Source organism: Schistocerca serialis, chromosome 3 (genome assembly GCF_023864345.2).
Source record: "Schistocerca serialis cubense isolate TAMUIC-IGC-003099 chromosome 3, iqSchSeri2.2, whole genome shotgun sequence".
NCBI classification, from domain to species: Eukaryota; Metazoa; Arthropoda; class Insecta; order Orthoptera; family Acrididae; genus Schistocerca; species Schistocerca serialis.
Window position 1 is genome coordinate 406,754,422 of NC_064640.1, and position 22,182 is coordinate 406,776,603.

At 42.6% G+C, this 22,182-nt stretch overlaps 2 protein-coding genes across 4 annotated transcripts in view; one reads left to right on the forward strand and one right to left on the reverse strand.

The window, feature by feature from the left end:
- LOC126470266 (ero1-like protein) overlaps positions 1-3,004 on the forward strand; it is an 82,279-nt gene extending 79,275 nt beyond the window's left edge. For 2 of the 3 annotated variants that reach the window (XM_050098005.1, XM_050098003.1), the window contains exon 12: positions 361-3,003. In XM_050098005.1, the coding sequence (XP_049953962.1) occupies positions 361-436 (76 nt within the window). In that variant the 3' untranslated portion in view covers positions 437-3,003. Of the gene's footprint in view, positions 1-360 lie in introns of all 3 variants that reach the window. The other variant, XM_050098004.1, reaches the window with a different exon arrangement.
- Positions 1,982-18,954, reverse strand: LOC126470893 (piggyBac transposable element-derived protein 4-like). Its single transcript, XM_050098916.1, has 2 exons — positions 18,106-18,954; positions 1,982-2,089 (listed from the first exon to the last, which is right to left on the reverse strand). The coding sequence occupies exons 1-2, from the start codon at positions 18,952-18,954 to the stop codon at positions 1,982-1,984; spliced, it is 957 nt and encodes a 318-aa protein (XP_049954873.1).
- Between the last annotated feature and the right edge of the window lie 3,228 nt (positions 18,955-22,182).

Sequence of the window (22,182 nt, forward strand, 5' to 3'; positions counted from 1 at the left end):
TAAAATCAACTAAACTTCCTATCTTTGAAGTGACATAAAGTGGAAGCAGTGATAAAAGGCTGAAATTTGGTGGTGTTCTCCCTAAGAACAACACACAAGCCAATTTACATCGAAATCTGAGATTGTGGGTGAGACAGCCTGGATAACTTGACATAGAACTGATCTCTTATTACCTCATCAATGCAGTATATTCAGTTAATTACAGGAGACATATATAATTTTATTTTACATAACTATTCATATATTCTTAACGAAAGACAATACATGTGAAAGATCAATGCAGACAGTTTTTATCAATACATCTTTGTAATTTTATATTAATATACTGTTATATCTAACAAATTGTTATGGAATTTACAGATTATCGACAAGCATATATGAGCTGGGACACTTCCGCAGTATGATGAGCCATCATGTTGGGAAGGATTTTGCTTAAAAAAGGTCTGCAACTGAAGGATTTCTGAGGAGGGCAAAACATCACAGTGTTGTGACAGGCAGTGTTATTTATTTTTAGTGTTAAATGTAATTTAAGCAAATGGTGTACTTTTCCTTTTCTAGCTTGTTCCTAAAACATGGTCTCACAAGTGATGGAGCCCTCGGGTGTCATCAGAGACTCTGTGAAATCCTACTTGTCAATCAGTTCTGCCATCAGTCATGCATGTCTGAATTTTGACAGCTTCCATACAAGACTGCTCTGCTGACCTTATCAGTGATTGGAAATTAAACCTTAATCTTCCTTCATTACTTCCATACAGATATACCTCTCCTACATATCATTCACAACTTTTTGCTGTAGTGATAAACTGGTTTCTGGATTATATGTCAGGATGCCAGTATTCATCCAATATTTTTGTCACTCTTTCTTTTGATCTGTACTTTGGCTGACTACTGTTTAATATGTGCACTAATCACGGAAATTGTGTTTGTGTGATTGGTAGATGATGACTGGAAGTTCAGATTGTGTCAATGAAGTGTACACTGCTCACATATCTGTTTTTGTATGGGTGTGTGTTAGTTCATCACTCAGTTAATCCTAAACCAATTGAAGATCTTAAGCTAATACTGTGCAGTACTGCTGACTAACTTGTTTCTCACTGAGTGGCACTGCTGACTGAAGTTGACCGGCTTCTCCTACAAAACATTCCATGGTCTTCCTTGTGAGTTTGTCTAAAGGCACTGTACACCAAAATATGGAACTATAACAAATTGAGAGAGTAGCAGTGTCATGTATCAGCTTTTTTGTACCATAATTTGTGTTTACTGTGGCTAACAAAATCTCCCTGTAAAAGCTAATCACAATTGCTAAAAATTTTCTGCACCAAAGGTGGACCATATGTTGGTTGGATGTTCTGCACAGTCCAACACCAGGTGCTTCAGCATTTGCCTTACCATTGCTTCAGAGTCTTTCTGACAACTTATTGTTTCAAATGTGCAGGAAAATAATTTTCTACTTAACCTATTTTTCCATAATCCACCTGGCATGAACAATGAATAGAGGGAAATGAGCATTTATTTGCTGTATTTACTTAAATAGTGACAGAAGAATATCAGTTTTATATAAATTACATAGTAACAGAAGAATATCAGTTATATGTTCCTTTCATGAAAGTAATTGATGTAAGTTATGTAATACACTGTACTGAAAGCAAATGATAGTCAGATAATTAATGACACAAAAAAGGATACAATTTTTATTACGAAGTTATCAGTATAGTTGAGTTTTAGGAGCATGGCTGATGTGAATACCTTAATTTCCATGATCTCGTAGGAAAAGGTTTTGTTTACATATGTACCATTTCAGATATTGTGTGTACCGGTTCTTGTATTGTAAGCAGTTGCAGATTATATTGGTGTTGTATTTGTACACAGTTTCAGAATGGTGTAAGCTGTTTTTATTGCTATTCATTGTTGCTCATATTGTGCAGTTAAGATAATTTATGTACAAATGTAACAGTAAATTAAAAATAAAAATGTACCAAATTTAGGGACAACAATCTGAACTATGACAGCAGGAGAGCGCCATTCCACATCTCCTGCTTTTAGCTGCAAGGATTTCTTCTCCAGCAATTAAGGGCAGAAGAGTTTGCATCTGAAAAAGTGAAAATACATTAATACAATGGATAAGTTACATGGATTGTTATTTTTTTTTATAACAACTTTCTTGTATTTTCAAAGGAAACAATTTGCCCACTTTTATAACCTCCTTTGAGAAGTGGCACCTAGAAACTCCAACTTTTCGCATCTGTTTCATTATCTGAAAAATAGTGAATAATGTAATTTTGCAAGCTAATTTACTTCAATATTTATTTTTGGGTCTTTATTATTGCACAGGAATGTTATTGGAAATTTACAGAATAAGATAACTATTTTGCATTGTTGATTGAAGAGTGCTCTTAAATGGTATTTTTTCAGTATTTGTTGCTACAAAAAGAAATAGTGTGTTCTTTTGACTTGTGTAATTTATTGCACAATATAGATCTTCCACTTGGTGCAAAGCATCACAAAAGAGTGAGAGTGAGAGTGAGAGTGAGTGTGAGTGTGTGTGTGTTTTTTTTTTTTTATGGTGTAGCATATAGCTATAATGAGAGCAGTAGTGGTTAAGTAGACCAATATTGAACCATGACGTCTTTAATTGTAATATTACAGGACATACTCTGTTGAATGTGCAGTACAACTGCTCAGCAACTGCTACTGTTGTACTGAAGATGTGTATTGTATGTGTGTGAATTACACAATTACTGCACTGATAGTACTTATATTCACATGTTACTTATATTATGGTGCTCTGATTTATATTTTATTTCTGTGCATATCATTCCTGAACATGAAGTACTGGTTTTCTTAAAATGATTTGCCAACTTTTTATAGTATCACTAAAAATAACGTTTTCTTTTACCAATATATGATAAAAGTTTAATAGTTACTTAAATGAAAATCTTGTTTTATGAACATAATTAAAGCCATGTTATTTCATTTGTCATATCTGCTTTGGAAGTCAGATGTATAATGTATTATACTGTGGCAAAAATTTGAAATAAACAAAAAAAGTCTTTATTCCTTTTGAAATAAAAATAAAAGTAGTCAAGATAAAAAAAACTTTCTACTCCACATTTGGCAACAAGCCTATGCTTTTCAGAACTAGTGATTCATTCATCTTGTAAATTTGAGTAGGAAAACCACAAAAGACATCATAGACCAAGAGTAGTATCGTGAGGTAGGACAAGAAATTAAAATTAATCATGAAATTGATTAATGGGATGTGAGGTAGTCTCAAATTTCCTTGTGGGTAAGTAGGGGAAAGGAGGGTGAGGATCATATTCAACAAAATTGTAATTGTTTCAGAGGAAACTTGTTGTTTTCCAAAATGTTCTGGTACTGGATTAATAAAGTTAATCAAAGTTAATATGGTGGTTTTAAGGCTTCAGATGTTTAACGTAGTCTCTGCACAATTGAGAACAATGCACAGTACATTTATAGGGTCATGTAAAACTGTCAGAAAAGTCCTCCTTTGGGATGCTGTTCAACTTGTGTGTCACATTGTCTTGAATGTCGTTTATGTGTGTGTTAGGTCCATGTTGATAACACAGTCTCATCACCCGCGATGATTTTTTACAGAAAAAAATTGTCTGCTTTTTGCATTCAAATCAAGTCACGGCAGTTGTCCGCACGTCTTTCATGTTTGGGAGTCAAAGTGTGCTGGACAGACTTTGCACATTCTATTCTCTTTGTCAAAAAGTTCTGGAGAATGTCTTGAAAACTTGATTTAGATGTGCAGTTCGTTGCTCCATTGAAATTTGTGACACAACAATGTTGACACGCTACACCCACATGCCTACTACTTCACACTGCCTGCTCGCAACTGATTGGTCGAATGCACATCTTTTATTTAAAGTTGTTAGTTGAAGCTGCCACTTTAGTCATTGTGCTGACTTTGCTTACACGCCGGGAATGAAATCAGTCTGACAACTTTTTGAACAGACGGTTTAGGGCAATTCATAAATTGTAATTATAGTTCTTAGAAAAGAACAAAATGTGAAATTTGAGATTTCAGTTGACACATACTTTTGTTACCATACTTTTGTTACTTCCTTATTATGGGTCACTTTTCAATGGGGAATGGGTTACTTTTCAGTACTTATGTAATAACTTCCCTTTTTATTTTTAAACAAACAGAACATATGTTTTATTGATGATGTTAGAGGCCAACGGTATACATTGCAGGCCATTAAGATTGCAAAACCCCAAAGATAGCATGAAACAAATTTGTGATTTCCTGTCAGCAAGGAAACAGTTCATAGTAATAGATGGAAAGTCATAAAATAAAACAGAAATAATATTCAGCATTCCCCAAGAAAGTGTTATTGGCCATCTATTGTTCCTGATCTATATTAACGATATAGGGGACCATCTCAGGAGCAGTCTTAGATTGTTTGCAGCTGATGCTGTCATTTACAGTCTTGTAAAGTAATCACATGAAAAAAATGAATTGTAAAATGATTTAGATAAGATATCTGTATGGGGCGAAAAGTGGCAATTGACCTTGAATAAGGAAAAGTGTGAAGTTATTCACATGAGAACTAAAAGAAATCAGCTAAATTTCGATTACGCGATAAGTCGCACAAATCTGGAAGCTTTAAATTCAACTAAATACTTAGGGATTAGAATTACAAATAACCTAAATTGGAATGATCACATAGATAGTGTTGTGGGTAGAGCCAACCAAAGACTGTGATTCATTGACAGAACACTTAGAAGGTGCAACAGGTCTACTAAAGAGACTGCTTACACCATGCTTGTCCGCTCTATTCTGGAGTATTGTTGTGCGGTTTGGGATCCGCATCAGGTGGGACTGACGGATGACATCGAAAAAGTACAAAGAAGGGCTGCTCATTAACAAAGGCATTTTTCGTTGTGACGGGAGCTTCTCAAGAAATTTCAATCACCAGTTTTCTCCTCAGATTGCAAAAACGTTCTGTTGGTACCCACCTACATAGGGAGAAATGATCATCACGATAAAATAAGAGAAATCAGGGCTCGCACAGAAAAATTTAAGTGCTTGTTTTTCCCCGTGTGCCGTTCGAGAGTGGAACAGTAGAGAGACAGCTTGAAGGTGGTTCATTGAACCCTCTGCCAGGCACTCTATTGTGAACAGCAGAGTAGTCGCATAGATGTAGATGAACTGGCATAATTTGTACAACATGCTTTGATGTGCAAACGATTAGCATTGCAGCCAAACTGTACAAAATAGTTTGGAGTAAAGCCATCTAAATTGGGTGTGTAAGGAAGAGTTATGCAGTGGCTTTTTTCATTCAGAAACTGCATTTGAATGTTTGTTGTGTTTGTACTCAGGTGATTCACCTCAAAAGGTCTCCAATGTGATTATACTCACATGACGAGAGTTAAGACTCAGCATGGAATGGTAGTTGGAGCTAGATGCACGGGACATTCCATTTTGGAAATCGTTGGGGAATTTAATATTCTGAGATCCACAGTGTCGAGAGTATACTGAGAATCCAAAATTTCTGGCTTTACTTCTGACCATGAATAAAGCAATTTCCTTCACTTAACAACCGAGAGCAGCAGTGTTTGCAAAGAGTTGTCAGTGAAAATAGACAAGCAACACTGTGAAATAACGACAGAAATCAATGTGGTATGTACAATGAACATATCCATTGGAACAGTGTGGCAAAATGTGACGATAGTGGGCTATGGCAGCAGACAACAGACATTAGTGCCTTTGCTAACAGCTCGACATTGCCTGCAGTGCCTCTGCTGGGCTCGTGACCATACTGGTTGGACCCTAGATGAGTGGAAAACCGTGACCTATTAGATTGGTCCTGATTTCAGTTTATAAGAGATGATAGGTTTTGAGTATGTCACAGACCCATGAAACCTTGGCCCCAAGCTGTCAACAAGGCACTGTGCAAGCCGATGGTGGCTGCATAATAGTGTGGGTTGTGTTTACATGGAATGGACGGGATCCTCTGGTCCAACTGAACCAATCATTGACTGGAAATGGTTATGTGTGGCTAGGAGACCATTTGCAGCGATTCAAGGACTTCATGCTCCGAAATGACGATGGAATTTTTATGGATGACAATGTGACATGTCAGAACATTCTGGAAAATTCAAGCGGCTTATTTGGGCACCCAGATGGCCCATCATGAATCCAACTGAACATTTATGGTTAGTTTACTGAACACAATAGTAACCATACGAGAGAAATTAATCAACAATATATTCTCTAACATCATCTAAAAGTCTGACAATGTTCAGGTGAAACCTATTCTTTCCGAGTTAAAGATGTTGTCAATTACGGTTGTTCGATAAGCAGCTAAGAAGGCAAACATTTGAGGGCGCAAGATCAGAAGTGTAAGTGCTTAAGGGATGATTTCCCACACAAACTGGATAGTTCTGTTTCTGAAATCACCAGAGTGCGTTATCGTGCAGTAGTGACAACTGAAGCTGTTCTGTTGGTCTTTTTCTTATACAGTGATCACAAGGTGCCTTAGTTGTTGCCAAAAATGCCAGCTGTGATGGGAACACTCATGCGGAGGAGTTCATAGTGCACAACACCCATTTCGTGCCACTAAATGCCGAATATTATCTGCTCACACTGCCCTTTGCTCGTGAAGATGTCGCTTGCTGGGACTGTTACAAAGTTAACATAAAGGCATTATAGCTTGTCACAAGTAACAGTACTGCATAGGAATGCTCAGTGAGCAAACTGGTGACGTTCGAGCAAAAATGTAATAATAGTCACCTAGCCCATTGACAGCAAATGTCACAATTCATCACTCATGTCAATTATCAAGAATTCTAGGGAAAACATTCATGCCAGAAGGATCTTTCTTGGAACAATCAAGTTTTTTTTTTTTTTTTTTTTTCTGGTGTGATTTGTCCAATACCATTCGAGCCACATACAATACAAATGCTTCGAGCTGCTGCTGCTGCTGCCTGCACCCCTCCTTTATACCGAGAGCGCAAAACATATCACAAATGTTAGACATTTTTCCACGTGGGACTATATTTTATAAGCCTTAAACAACTTTCGAAAGACTGAAGTATGCAAAATCCGATATGTAACTGGACAACAAATACTAGAAATACAAATATGAAAATGGCACTTCATAGATACATTCATAGGAACGTACACATCTTGTGTAACTGCATGATACTAGAGTTATCGAAGTTATTTCGCATATAAAATCAAAACTACACCAAGAAACAGTTTCCTGAAACTTCTTGGCAGATTAAAACTGTGTGCCGGACTGAGACTCGAGCTCGGGACCTTTGCCTTTCGCGGGCACATGCTCTACCAACTGAGCTACCCAGTACGACTCGGCCACTGTACGTAGACGAAACTCTCGAACATGAAATGTTCTGATCTTCACGCAACCTCGAGCTTTTTTGTGGAAGATTTTAATATTACTGGTGGATTAGAAAATGAAGCAAATTATCTTTGAGGTTCTGTCAAAGTGATACCTTTAGCAGACAGCCAAAATTCAATTAACAAACAACAGAATGAGTGGACCTAAACGGGCGAAATTGCGTCTACTTTGTGCGACGTTTACCACTTTTTTTCCCTCCCTATCAAAAATCATCAGCAGAAGTTGGAATCGAACTCTCACCGTTCTCACCGTAAGAATATGAACCTATAATATATATACACTCCTGGAAATGGAAAAAAGAACACATTGACACCGGTGTGTCAGACCCACCATACTTGCTCCGGACACTGCGAGAGAGCTGTACAAGCAATGATCACACGCACGGCACAGCGGACACACCAGGAACCGCAGTGTTGGCCGTCGAATGGCGCTAGCTGCGCAGCATTTGTGCACCGCCGCCGTCAGTGTCAGCCAGTTTGCCGTGGCATATGGAGCTCCATCGCAGTCTTTAACACTGGTAGCATGCCGCGACAGCGTGGACGTGAACCATATGTGCAGTTGACGGACTTTGAGCGAGGGCGTATAGTGGGCATGCGGGAGGCCGGGTGGACGTACCGCCGAATTGCTCAACACGTGGGGCGTGAGGTCTCCACAGTACATCGATGTTGTCGCCAGTGGTCGGCGGAAGGTGCACGTGCCCGTCGACCTGGGACGGGACCGCAGCGACGCACGGATGCACGCCAAGACCGTAGGATCCTACGCAGTGCCGTAGGGGACCCCACCGCCACTTCCCAGCAAATTAGGGACACTGTTGCTCCTGGGGTATCGGCGAGGACCATTCGCAACCGTCTCCATGAAGCTGAGCTACGGTCCCGCACACCGTTAGGCCGTCTTCCCCTCACGCCCCAACATCGTGCAGCCCGCCTCCAGTGGTGTCGCGACAGGCGTGAATGGAGGGACGAATGAGACGTGTCGTCTTCAGCGATGAGAGTCGCTTCTGCCTTGGTGCCAATGATGGTCGTATGCGTGTTTGGCGCCATGCAGGTGAGCGCCACAATCAGGACTGCATACGACCGAGGCACACAGGGCCAACACCCGGCATCATGGTGTGGGGAGCGATCTCCTACACTGGCCGTACACCACTGGTGATCGTCGAGGGGACACTGAATAGTGCACGGTACATCCAAACCGTCATCCAACCCATCGTTCTACCATTCCTAGACCGGCAAGGGAACTTGCTGCTCCAACAGGACAATGCACGTCCGCATGTATCCCGTGCCACCCAACGTGCTCTAGAAGGTGTAAGTCAACTACCCTGGCCAGCAAGATCTCCGGATCTGTCCCCCATTGAGCATGTTTGGGACTGGATGAAGCGTCGTCTCACGCGGTCTGCACGTCCAGCACGAACGCTGGTCCAACTGAGGCGCCAGGTGGAAATGGCATGGCAAGCCGTTCCACAGGACTACATCCAGCATCTCTACGATCGTCTCCATGGGAGAATAGCGGCCTGCATTGCTGCGAAAGGTGGATATACACTGTACTAGTGCCGACATTGTGCATGCTCTGTTGCCTGTGTCTATGTGCCTGTGGTTCTGTCAGTGTGATCATGTGATGTATCTGACCCCAGGAATGTGTCAATAAAGTTTCCCCTTCCTGGGACAATGAATTCACGGTGTTCTTATTTCAATTTCCAGGAGTGTGTATATATATATATATATATATATATATATATATTAACCCGCCAACCATGAAATGCAATATTTTATCAACCTACCACGCTGCCGATTCCGCAATTTTTTTTTTTTTTTTTCGCAGGAAACGCACCGAAATATACACTCAAATGGCAGTGTATTCCTTCAAAAAACGAAAATATTCTCGTTTTTTCCGAAACACTTATTGAAGCCAATCAATTAAAATAAAACAAAAGAAGTCATTTCGACAAAATCAAAAGGGTGAAATCAGAAAAACGCATAGGAAGGAATGGGGCGGCAATTTTAACGTGCCCATACATTCTTCCTTCCGCCACTTCTACGTCGTGGAACATCTAAATCCATAGAGGTGGCCACAAAAATAGAAATAAATAAAAAAAAGAAAGAGGGGGGGGGGCATGGCAACTCATCCAACGCCTTGGCAATGAAAAACAAGATACAACATATTAGAAAAAAATTCACAATAACGGAGCATCCGGAGCCACGTCCAATGTGCAGTGGCCATATAGTGGGAAAAGGCAGACGGATCTGCGTCATATCCACTCACCATCACGTAGTGGACATAATGGCCAACAAGCCATTGTTATTCGATCGAGGAAAGAAGGTTGAATCAGGACGCACGAGAATTTCCCCCGAGATAGCCGCCCCCGACGTCCTGAGGAGAAATGCCAGTTGTCGGCGAAGCCATCTCCAATGGTCATGACCGCAGGAAATCAGCCGATGAGATAATGTATCAGATTCATGGCAAAGATTGCAGCGATCCGTTACACTGAGGCCAATACGAAAAAGTCGCACGTTGGTAGGTACAATATCATGAACAACTTGGTACCATAAGGACGCCACTTCCATCGGGAAAATCGAGAGACTGATGTTAGACCAAACAATCTTCCAGTTCGTTTCTGGCGACAGGGCTTCCACAGAGGGAAGACTATAAGGAACTGGCAAGCGGCTTAACAGTATTTTTAGGGAGAGATTCGATTGGGAAAGGATATTTACTCCTAAATAACTGACCTCAAGAAAAAATTCCCTGACGTGCCGTAATTTATAACTAATCCTACCAATATCTGCTGGAGGTGTTAAACTCACTGGTCGGATACAGTCATAAAGGCGAGCTGTAAGTGGCTGGGGGGCGCGTTGACGCGTTAACACGGTGCGACGGATGAATAAGGCAGACGTCTTAACCCGAATGTCAGGGAGGCCCATACCTCCCTGCAAACGGGGCCGTGCCATGACCCCATAATGCACGCGAAATACAGAGTGATAAACCTGCCAGTTAAACTTTGCAACTTGTGGGACACCATCGCAGGGAGTGGAAAGATTTGTGGAATAAAATAAGCCTTGCTTAACACATACGTTTCCATGGCCCGAACCTTATGAAGAAGTGAGAGGGAGCAACGCTCGTGTTCAATGATTGCACCCTGAATCTTATCCGTGACAGACTTCCAGTTTATCGTAGCCATCTTTAGCGGAAAGCTGTCAATTATAACACCCAACGATCGATATCGGGTGACCTTCGAAGCCCGTGGAATTTCAACAGCGTCAAATCCTCGCAAACTGAGTAAACGACATTTCTGGTCATTAACCTGCGCTTCCGTAAGACGACAAAAGGCATCCAAAACTTCCTTCAGCAGTGGTATACCGTCATGGGTATGGAGAAGAACCATAACGTCATAAGCATATGCACGAACGGTAAACCTTTCTCCCAGCAGCAACCAGCCACTCAGACGAGCAGCTATAGTTCGCAATAATGGTTCCAGAAACAGCACGTAGAGCGACATTGATAATGGACTCCTTTGAAGGACGCCCTGACACACCGCGATGGGGGAAGTAAGACAGCCATTTATGTCAATGGACGCCCAAATACCAGTGATTAGAGAGCTAAACAGCCGTCGTGCAGCATTGTTAAAACCAACAGTCGTCAATACTTGCATAAGGAATCCATGATTGACGCAGTTGAACACTTGGTGAAAATCAATGAAAAGCAAAGCGCTTGGCACGGGAATGGTGGAAGCAATCGAAATTAAGTCTCTACATTCAGCAACGGGAGTCAGGAGAGTACAACCTGGAAGACAACTTTGATGACTCGCAATTATGGTAGTCAACAATACCGATATTCGGCTATTGACCACTCGCGCTCTATTTTATAATCATAGTTGAAGAGGGTTATTGGGCGGACCTGAACCACATGCAAACGTCCCGGCTTTTTGGGAATCAGGACTATTTTAGCAACCTTAAAGGTGGGTGGGAGAAGGCCTCCCTGGAACACCTCATTCACCATGGAAGTTATCGTATCTCCTATTAATGGCCAAAATCGAATATAAAATTCTTCCCATCTAGAGAACAAATGGTAGAAAGACACGTTCTTTGAGATCGCTTGTGAAGCCGGAGAAGATGATAGAGAGAGGTCAACTCACCCTGTACGATTGAACGAGGCTAGGAACGCAATCGGACCCCATCCATTTGCATATGTTTCAGTTGGAGAAGTTTTGCCTTCACACGGTGGACGTCGATGACCCTCAAGGAGGCATCACGAGCATTATCGTAAAGATCGCGAATGACTGCACAATAAAATTCCCTAGAGCGCCTTATTTCAGCAGCTTTTTCAGCGCTAAAATGCTTGAGTGTATTTCGAATCCGGGGTTTAGCAAAGGTAACCCACCATTGGAGAAGTGAGGAATAACGCGTCTGGGACTGGGTTGTCCGCCGCCATACGTCTGCGATGATGCCTTCCAGAGAGAATCCGTGAGATGTAGAGTGTTTAGCTTCCATAAAGGGCACGAGAGATGGACCCACTGCGGGACGTGGTTAAAAGTAATTGAAACAGCACAGTGATCAGTGAAACTGGCAGGAATTACATCTATAGAAGCTGCCTACATATGGGGGCAGATAAATAAAAGGAGTCCAATCGGCTACTTGAAGTAGCAGTAAAAAACGTGAACCGCACCAATGTAGGATATCTGCAAACCCAAGCATCCTGTAGATGCAAGGACGTCACCATATCATTAAGTTCACGACAAAATGTATGATTGAGGGTCTGATCAACACGGCATAAGACGCAGTTAAAATCGCCCCCTAACAAAACCTTGCACCGGTTCCGTCGGAGTAAATAAACAACTTCTTCCTCATAGAAATGCGCGCGATCGGATGAACGACCGGATCCAGACGGAGCGTAAAGGAAAATTAAGGTGAGGTCATAAAAACTACAGCCTATACTGCGATCATCATGTAGCGTTTCGAAGTCCGTCAGCGTGAATCCATCTCGATAAAGCAAAGCCATACCGGTAGAATTTTCAGGCGTGACATTGAAAAACATAGAATATCAGGAAGACAAAACACATCAAATGATACTTCTTGTGAACACACGATATCAGCTTGGGAATCGTAAATAAACTGGCGTAACGCAGTAAGCCGTAATTGGGAATGTATCCTATTAACATTGAGGGTTAGAAATGTACATGCATGCATCCGTTAACACATGTAAGGTCAATAAACAACATTAAGGAAAAAGCACTATCACGTCCGTCTCTCCCCAATGTCCGGAGGCAGGGAAAAGAAGGTATAATGCTAGTCCTCCCCACCTGACGCTGAGGAATCCGCGCTTCTCTTTTTACGACGCGCCGCAGCACGGGCAGGTTGAAAACGCTGTTTCACACCACTCAATGAAAATATACACTCTTGATGTGGAGGGGTTGGGGGCACGTCAAGCTCCGATTTGACAGAGGAGCCATCGTCACCACACTTGTCGGAAATAGGGGAACACAACTCAGAACGACCAACAGCAACATCAGGTACAGAAGAGACAGGTAATGCAGTGCTGGTGTCGGGTGGCATCTCCTGAACATCAGGAAGAGAACCCGTAGAATCCCGTTGCTCGACCGTCTCAGCGTGGAGGAGGGGTGGTACTGCACTAGAACACTGTAAAGGCTGGTCAGAAGGCGACGTCTCTGCGGGAACAACGGAACCCACGGGAACCGTCACGTCGACGGGTGAAGTGGGGGACGCAGATTGAACGCACATTTCAACATCAACAGAAGCAGCTACATCCTCTCTGGTAATACTGGAATCACAATTAACATTAGTAGGCAACGAATTACCGCCAGAAGGTGCACCCTCTGTCAACGCCGTGTCAGAAGAACGAGACTGAAGTGGGGCATCCTCGAAATCTGTACCATCCTCAGTCTGCCGGCGTTTGACATGCACTGCAGGAGCCGTCGTCCCCTCGTGGACAGAAGCCGCTCTGGTACGCGTCGGTAACAGTGGAAATTCGCGACGAGTAGGGGGTAATGTTCCCCTACATCGCTTAAAGCTTGAGACTGACTGACAGCTGACTGCGAAGTTACTATGTCTGCTGACGTTAAAGGAAGACGTTTTCGATAAGACGACGTCAGAACAGTAGTACGGCGTGGGCAGTCAGATCTGAGATGACTGCTTTCGTTACAGATTAAACAAGTTCCTTCTTGCCCTGTATATGTAACATGGATGCAGTAACCACAGACAGTTAAGTGGGAAGGAATATTCTTTTTAATGCACATGTACACAGTCCGGATACCATTATAACACTGGAAGCGATGTTGTGCTGACTAGCGTTCCCATCGAATATGCTGTATGATTCGAAAAGGAAGCAACGCTGTTTTCAGAAATGAATCGCCCACTTCAGGAGGAAGGTTATAAATTCTCGAGTGCCGCATTTTCAAGGAGGACCTGACTAACAGAACCATCGTGATGTGTAAACAACACTTTAGAACCAACCCGGGAGAGAAGTCTTTCAACTTCAATGGGATCATAAAACTTCATAAAGAATGCATACAAATCAGAATCAAAGTAAGCAGTATCTACCTGATCAGCTGCAACACGGATAACATCAGCCAACCAATCGTGAATTTCTAAGGAGCCAGGTTGAACACGACGAGTACTCTTGCCAAAACTGAAATGAACAGTAGCTCGATGAGGAACAGATTTAGGAGACTCGACAGACACCATGGCGCGGGCAGAAAACACCGCCGCCAAGAGGAAAACGACAACAAATTCCGCTACGCAACTAGGATGTGACTCCGGCCGATACACCAACAAGACTGAGTAGCTTCGACACAAGCTGCGCTGCGGCACAGGTGGAAGCCGACGAGAACCTGCTCGCTCAACGCGCAAGGCGATACTGACCACTAGACCAGTCGAGCAAGGCGATACTGACCACTAGACCACTCGCAGATACAACACTGCAACGCTCGAGCGCAAGACAACACAGTTTTCATTCAGATGGCTGGACCCAAAATTGTGAGGAGGGTCTGTTTAATTGGCGCCTTAAGAGGACGTCTCAGACAGTCTCTGTGGCGGCTGGTTAGCGGCCAGGTTTAATGCCTAAGACTGTACCTAGTGCAAAAGTTATGACAATTTTATTTCTGTTAAACAAAAAGGGGACAAAACGAAGCTAGTATCTACACCTTAGACTCTAAGAGAGCATTAAAGGACTAATAATCATGGACTTGAGTCCCTTTACCATCATCGTCGTCGTCGTTGTCGTCATCATCGATACTCATATGTTTTATGACTAAGATTTTGGAGGTGATTTAGATCTGGACAATCAAACTCATCTTGTAATAAGCTTTGCATCAAAAGACTCATCCAGCATAACTTGTTTAACAGCCTTCCTTTAATTTTTTGTCTAATTTCTCTTATTTCGTTTATTAAGGCAACTTTTCACTTTTTATATTTTAAAGGTTTCCGGTTCACGTAGTTTTATTTCTGGTGCCTCAGTTAATGATGTAAATTTCCCTTTTTTCCTTTCATCAAACAAAGGAGAATAATATATACTATATAGGTAGAAGAGGCATGCTACCTTCTACTACTTTGGAGGCCTTTACAATTTTTTGCTCAGTTGCTTTCAGATTAGTATAATCTTTTTGCCTGTTCACACTATTTTGCTCAAATCTAAAATAAAGCAACCTACGTAGCACCCATCATTCCATATGGTCATACACACTCCTGGAAATGGAAAAAAGAACACATTGACACCGGTGTGTCAGACCCACCATACTCTCTCCGGACACTGCGAGAGGGCTGTACAAGCAATGATCACACGCACGGCACAGCGGACACACTAGGAACCGGGTTTTGGCCGTCGAATGGCGCTAGCTGCGCAGCATATGTGCACCGCCGCCGTCAGTGTCAGCCAGTTTGCCGTGGCATACGGAGCTCCATCGCAGTCTTTAACACTGGTAGCATGCCGTGACAGTGTGGACGTGAACCGTATGTGCAGTTGACGGACTTTGAGGGATGGCGTATAGTGGGCATGCGGGAGGCCGGGTGGACGTACCGCCGAATTGCTCAACATGTGGGGCGTGAGGTCTCCACAGTACATCGATGTTGTCGTCAGTGGTCGGCGGAAGGTGCACGTGCCCGTCGACTTGGGACCGGACCGCAGCGACGCACGGATGCACGCCAAGACCGTAGGATCCTACGCAGTGCCGTAGGGGACCGCACCGCCACTTCCCAGCAAATTAGGGACACTGTTGCTCCTGGGGTATCGGCGAGGACCATTCGCAACCGTCTCCATGAAGCTGGGCTACGGTCCCGCACACTGTTAGGCCGTCTTCCGCTCACGCCCCAACATCGTGCAGCCCGCCTCCAGTGGTGTCGCGACAGGCGTGAATGGAGGGACGAATGGAGACGTGTCGTCTTCAGCGATGAGAGTCGCTTCTGCCTTGGTGCCAATGATGGTCGTATGCGTGTTTGGCGCCGTGCAGGTGAGCGCCACAATCAGGACTGCATACGACAGAGGCACACAGGGCCAACACCCGGCATCATGGTGTGGGGAGCGATCTCCTACACTGGCCGTACACCACTGGTGATCGTCGAGGGGACACTGAATAGTGCACGGTACATCCAAAGCGTCATCGAACCCATTGTTCTACCATTCCTAGACCGGCAAAGGAACTTGCTGTTCCAACAGGACAATGCACGTCCGCATGTATCCTGTGCCACCCAACGTGTTCTAGAAGGTGTAAGTCAACTACCCTGGCCAGCAAGATCTCCGGATCTGTCCCCCATTGAGCATATTTGGGACTGGATGAAGCGTCGTCTCACGCGGTCTGCACGTCCAGCACGAACGCTGGTCCAACTGAGGCGCCAGGTGGAAATGGCATGGCAAGCCGTTCCATAGGACTACATCCAGCATCTCTACGATCGTCTCCATGGGAGAATAGCAGCCTGCATTGCTGCGAAAGGTGGATATACACTGTACTAGTGCCGACATTGTGCATGCTCTGTTGCCTGTGTCTATGTGCCTGTGGTTCTGTCAGTGTGATCATGTGATGTATCTGACCCCAGGAATGTGTCAATAAAGTTTCCCCTTCCTGGGACAATGAATTCACGGTGTTCTTATTTCAATTTCCAGGAGTGTATTATTGTAAAAATAAGTTACTTACATAGGCTGGAGGTACATTTCAACAACGTTGACATATACCCGCAACTGTTTATTGAAATCTGTCCCATGTGCAGCCATTAATGTTAAAGCAGTTTTACTACATGTAGAAAACCTGATTCAGGTGGTTTGTAGAATATTTAGATCTAGAATCTCTTAACTTTGTGAATAAATCTCATTTAATCCTCAGTCATTATTAAGCGCCAAAGATACAGCATTGAAAACAGAACTGAGCCATAAATTTAGACGTAACGAAAAAGCATTAATTGAATAGCAATATTTTTATTGGATGATAATGGAGAGCCACCCATTGTTAGCTAGTGACCTATTGTGGAACTAGATTGTTTACTCAGTGGACAGTTAAACAGAGCTTCCAGTGGTGAGAAATTCAAAGTGTTAACTCTTTGATGCACAGATTTTATGTTTAATTAATTTTTTAATAAAACATGCATTTTCTATGTCTGGTGGGGTTGCTAATAAAGGAAAACATGAATTAAAATTTTTTATTGTATTGATTTTGGTTTTAGATGGTGGTATATATAATATACCACCATGCCACTTAGGGCCGTACCTAAAGTTTTTGAGATATCTTGGTTTGTGCTTGTAACTCACCTTTAAATTCTACTCTAAGCAGTAATAATTAGTATAATTAATGTAAAATAATTTTATTTCTGGCAATTGGTCATTTACAATACAAAATCAAATTACAAACCTTACAAATAAAATATGTTTCTTATTCCTTTTTGTGAAAATCTTGAAAGCACCTTTTTGTTTTGCTAAGGCACAAAGGCACTTTGCATTCAGCGCACATCCAGAAAGTGCGCACTTGCTTCTTTTTTGTACTGCATTTCGCACAACGTCTGGCGGTAGTACGCTCTGGCTGGTGGGATGAATTGTCGAGACGCTGGCGTGAGGAAACATATGGCTTGTTTTTCTTTACGTGGACTTGACTCTCATGAAGTCTAGATGGCCTCAATGGTGTTTTCTGGGTTACTAAGCTTTGCAGGATACTCATCCTGAAGACTTTGGCAGTCATTTTTTCTCTATCGCCTAGTTCCTTCCAAATTATATAGCTGTTGACGATACTGACATCAAGCAGGTGAAAGAATATTCGGTGCCACCACTTTTTACTTCTCCGGCTTATTTCATATGATTTTTTCAGTTGGTCGAACTTGTCGACATTGTTCATGTGTGCATTGTAATCCATCACTGCTTGAGGACAAGGTAGCTCTATGCGTGAACCATCTCTTTCACGGCGAGTCACTGTAGTAACTTCAGGACTGTGAAAATTTGAAAGGAGATGAACAGCTCTCTTATCTTTCCACTTCAAGTAGAGGATGCCACAGTTGCTGACCCTCCAGTCAAATTCACCTCTGCTTAATTCTTTGTCTGTTTTTAATTTGGGTAAATGTTTCCTTGTTGGTTGAACTGTCCCACAGGCATATATGTTTCTCTGCTGTAAACCAGCCAACAAGTTATAGCTATTGAAATAGTTGTCGAAATAAAGATAATGGCCTTTATTTACGAGTTCAGAGGACAAACTCAGCACTACATGCTCCCCAAGGCCTGTTTGCACTGTGTCACCTACTTTTCCGGTGTAAATATCAAATTTCAAGTTGTAAGAGGTCTTGTCACACAGCATCCACACTTTGTAACCACGCTTTATGGGTTTATCTCTCATGTATTGTTTCATACTGTTGCGGCCTTTGAATTTGATCATTGACTCATCAATTGCTAGGTGTTTGCTGGGTTGGTAACACTTGGAAAAAGATTCAGATAGTATCTTGATCACTGGTCGCAGCTTGTACAGTTTGTCATAACCTGGGTGTCCTTTTTCTGGATGCAATGTGTTATCATTCAGATGAATGTTCCTCAGTAACCATCCAAACCGATTTACTGCCATCAGAGATGCAATATAACGATCATGAAGTTCTGGGGCACTAGACCAGTAGTCTCTGTATGCTGGCATACGCTTTATACCCATCAAAATGTTGATTCCCAGGAAAGTTCGTATTTCATTGTCAGTTGTTGGAGTGAAAGACTTGCCAGATTGCGTCGCATATAAATTTGTTTGGAAAACGATTAGCTCAACTAGCTCTTTTGGAAATATTTTTTCGAATATATCGATAGGTTCTGGATCATCAATGTCCCTAATAAAAGCACTTGGTCCTGATTCACTGTCGAACTGCATTCCTGAGGTAGCATTGAATTGTTGTCCCCAAGTTGGCGCTGTGTCAGCAGCGCGTTTTGGCGGAGTGGACTCACTTTCTTCCTCGCTCTCTGAAACTTCGCCTTCAGACGACACAATAGCCTCCGCAACAATGCTTGCTTCATAATCAGATTCGTCATCTGTGGTGTCAACAGTGGAATCCTCGTCTGATGGAATTTCACACAATAATCGTTCGATTTCTTCATCTCGTAAGCCTCTTCTTGACATTTTCATTTTCAAACAACAGCCTGAATCCAAGTAAAGAATACGTAAGCAAAACAAAATGGAGAAAGAGCTAAAATAAGTCACAACACAATTAAAAACTAAACTTTGTAGCGGAGGATTTCGAATTTTATACTAGGAAACGAAATGCAATAGAATACTGCTACATGCACGGTGGTACAAATAATATACCACCAAAATAAATTGTATATAAATAACGGAAGATTGTGCATATGAATGTATACATGGGTTCATACCGTAGCTGTGACGTCCAAGATATGGAAAAAACACAGGCGCAACAAGAAATTCGTTATAAACCACTATTCACACGCAAAAACCATGCACAACTCAGCACGCAGCTTTCACAGTTGTAATCTATGCAATTCTTGGCGGGAACTGATTCCTTATAGGCAGTGAGTGCCATCTGTCTGATAAGTAGAGAACTAGGTGAGCATATTAGAGTGGTGGTCGTGCAGTTAAACCACTGTGCAAAGAGCCAAGAAAATTTTCAAAAGGTGGTATACTATGTATACCACCGTGCTCCAAAGAGTTAAAAGGTACAACTGTATGAATTCTCTTCTCCCCTGTTTCCTATAACTTCTTTGCTGAGCCTCCGCTTCCAAAGATCCTAATGTAATTCTTTCATCCATTGTACTTGCGTCTTTCTCTTTTCTGGTAGGTCAACATCTTACTTGCTGCCCTTTCTGTTTTTAGAAGAACAGCGGAAAGCACAAAGTTGATGCACTGCGTTAAAGCAAGTGGTGGGACAACAAGAGCATCAGCACGTTTTGTTAGTGCCAGTTGCTTACATCAGGGGCAGGTGTACACTCAGGGGCAAACCTATTGTTCTCCTTTGATTGACAGATCCTTAACATATTGTTCCACCGCCCCCTCCCGCCCCCCTTCAGGAAACCTCCAGCCCACCCCCTCTCCCTTGCTGATGCAGCTACTCTTCCAGGTCTGAGTTATTCGAATAGCCTTCTCTCACTCTTATTAATTTGATTAACTATTTAATTAAATTAATCAATTAATTAACCACTCCTCTTCTGGTAAACCCCCCTCCTGGAAATTGACAGGAAAAAGACTCAGTTGATCGGTCATGTGGAGGGAAATTGATTGCAGTTTATGGAATGTTGTTTAAACAATTTAGACAATGTATACAATATTGCTTAATTATTTATGGCAGTGTATGGAATATAATTTATTTATTTAGTGAAAGAATTTGTCAGGAAATCGATTGCAGTGTATGGAATATTGTTTAAACAATGTAGACAATGTGTGGAATATTGTTTATTTAACCAATTTATGGGATTCAAGCAGTGTATGGAATATATGAACTTGGTGGCTCTGTGGTGGAGAGGAAGGATCTCATAACAGGAAATTCAAGGGTATATTGTTTATTAACAAAAAATTCAGTTTGTGGGGGGGTGGATTTCTGTTGCTCATCATTCTCTGCTGTTTGGAAAGATGTAGGTCTTGTAAGAAGCAATGACATGGGGCAAACATGTTGCATAACCTAATGTTCGGCACTATACTCTAGGTGTCTTAATCTAATGTTTGGCCCTTTGTCAGCAGTTAACCTAATGTTCTGTTAAAAGGTTTTCCATAATGAAATTTTCACTCTACAGCGGAGGGTGCGCTGATATGAAACTTCCTGGCAGATTAAAACTGTGTGCCGGACCGAGACTCGAACTCGGGACCCTTGCCTTTCGCAAGCGAGTTCGAGTCTCGGTCCGGCACACAGTTTTAATCTGCCTGGAAGTTTCAGGTTTTCCACGTCATCCACATCCCCTTAAACTATTGTACCACCTTTGATACCAAATTAAGTAATTAGTTATGTTCTCCCACCATTTTCTGGTACACTTTTCGAATTTCACACGCATTTGAACGCCATTTCTGGCGCACTCTTCTTTGTCACCCACCCCAACACCTTTAAGCTATTGCACCGTGTTTTACATAAAAATTAAGCAAATTAATTATGCAAATTAACCTAGTGTTCTGCACTTAACCTGCTGTTCTGCTCCATGTCACCCACCCACCCACACCCTCCCCTTAACTATTGTCCCGCGAACACCACGCTGATATAAAAATTTATGCAAATCAATATGCAAATTAATTAAATCGATATCCTTCACATTTATGTGGTAGTTTTTTTAATTCCCAGCCTCCTATTGGTGGGGGGGGGGGGGGGGAAGCGATGGAATATAGTTTATACAAAAGATCGCTAATAAAAAACATATCCCGCCACCCGACGTCTGACACCGACTCCGCACTTGCTGCCAGGAGTCGGGATGCACCGGCGGCCCCCGCAAAGTGACGACGCTGCCATCAGCTGCTGAACCATGCGCAGGTGTCAGTTCTGGTCCCACAAGGATGAGGTGGCAGTATCTCTTTCATACACGACACCTGAGAAGTACCTGTTGAAACATGTGTTCACCGAGGCACTGTTGCTGGCGCGATGACGCATAGCTGCGGGTCCAGCGCCGAGAGAAATGTTTGCATAGTGGCTCACCCTCACAGGCCCAGCTAAAAGGTTGTCGGCGCTATACTGAAGTAACAAGTTCAAAATGGTTCAAATGGCTCTGAGCACTATGGGACTTAACATCTGAGGTCATCAGTCCCCTAGAACTTAGAACTACTTAAACCTAACTAACCTAAGGACATCACACACATCCATGCCCGAGGTAGGATTCGAACCTGCGACCGTAGCAGTCACGCGGTTTCAAACTGAAGCGCCTAGAACCGCTCGGCCACCGCGGCCGGCAAGTAACAAGTCTATGTTAATAACAGCCAAGTCCCCCTTTGAATGCGCTATGTAAATCTTTTACAGTGTTCCCCAGAACAACACAGGATGCATTCTTCTTAGCGATTCTAATGGAATAGTCCATCCATTACACATCAGTCCCTTCCGGGAAATAGTAAAATGCTGCAGAAGTAGTTAACGGTCGCTTTTGTTGTTGTATTGTTGTAGAAGCTTTCGTGATGTCTCAGCTCGTCTGCATGGAAATTCTTGTCCCAACAGGATCTGTTTACGAAAGTAGTCCCGAATAACACCGAATGGATTCTTCCTGATGGTCCTAATGGATCAGCACGTCCGTCACGTCTCTTACTGAATTTACCCATTAAACTGCTGCTGCTGCCAATGTGGGAGCACTGCCCGCCATTGTTTCGATATCTATAGCACACATAATTTTGCATGTAGAAAAAAATCTTTCATTCCCATTATGGCTATCG

Excerpts from the sequence above, each read along its gene's own strand:
- LOC126470893 (XM_050098916.1), bottom strand. The coding sequence starts at position 18,954 with ATGTCAAGAAGAGGCTTACGAGATGAAGAAATCGAACGATTATTGTGT. Across the intron at positions 2,090-18,105 it reads TTGATATTTACACCGGAAAA|ATGCAAACTCTTCTGCCCTT; the intron begins GTAGGTGACACA and ends TCACTTTTTCAG.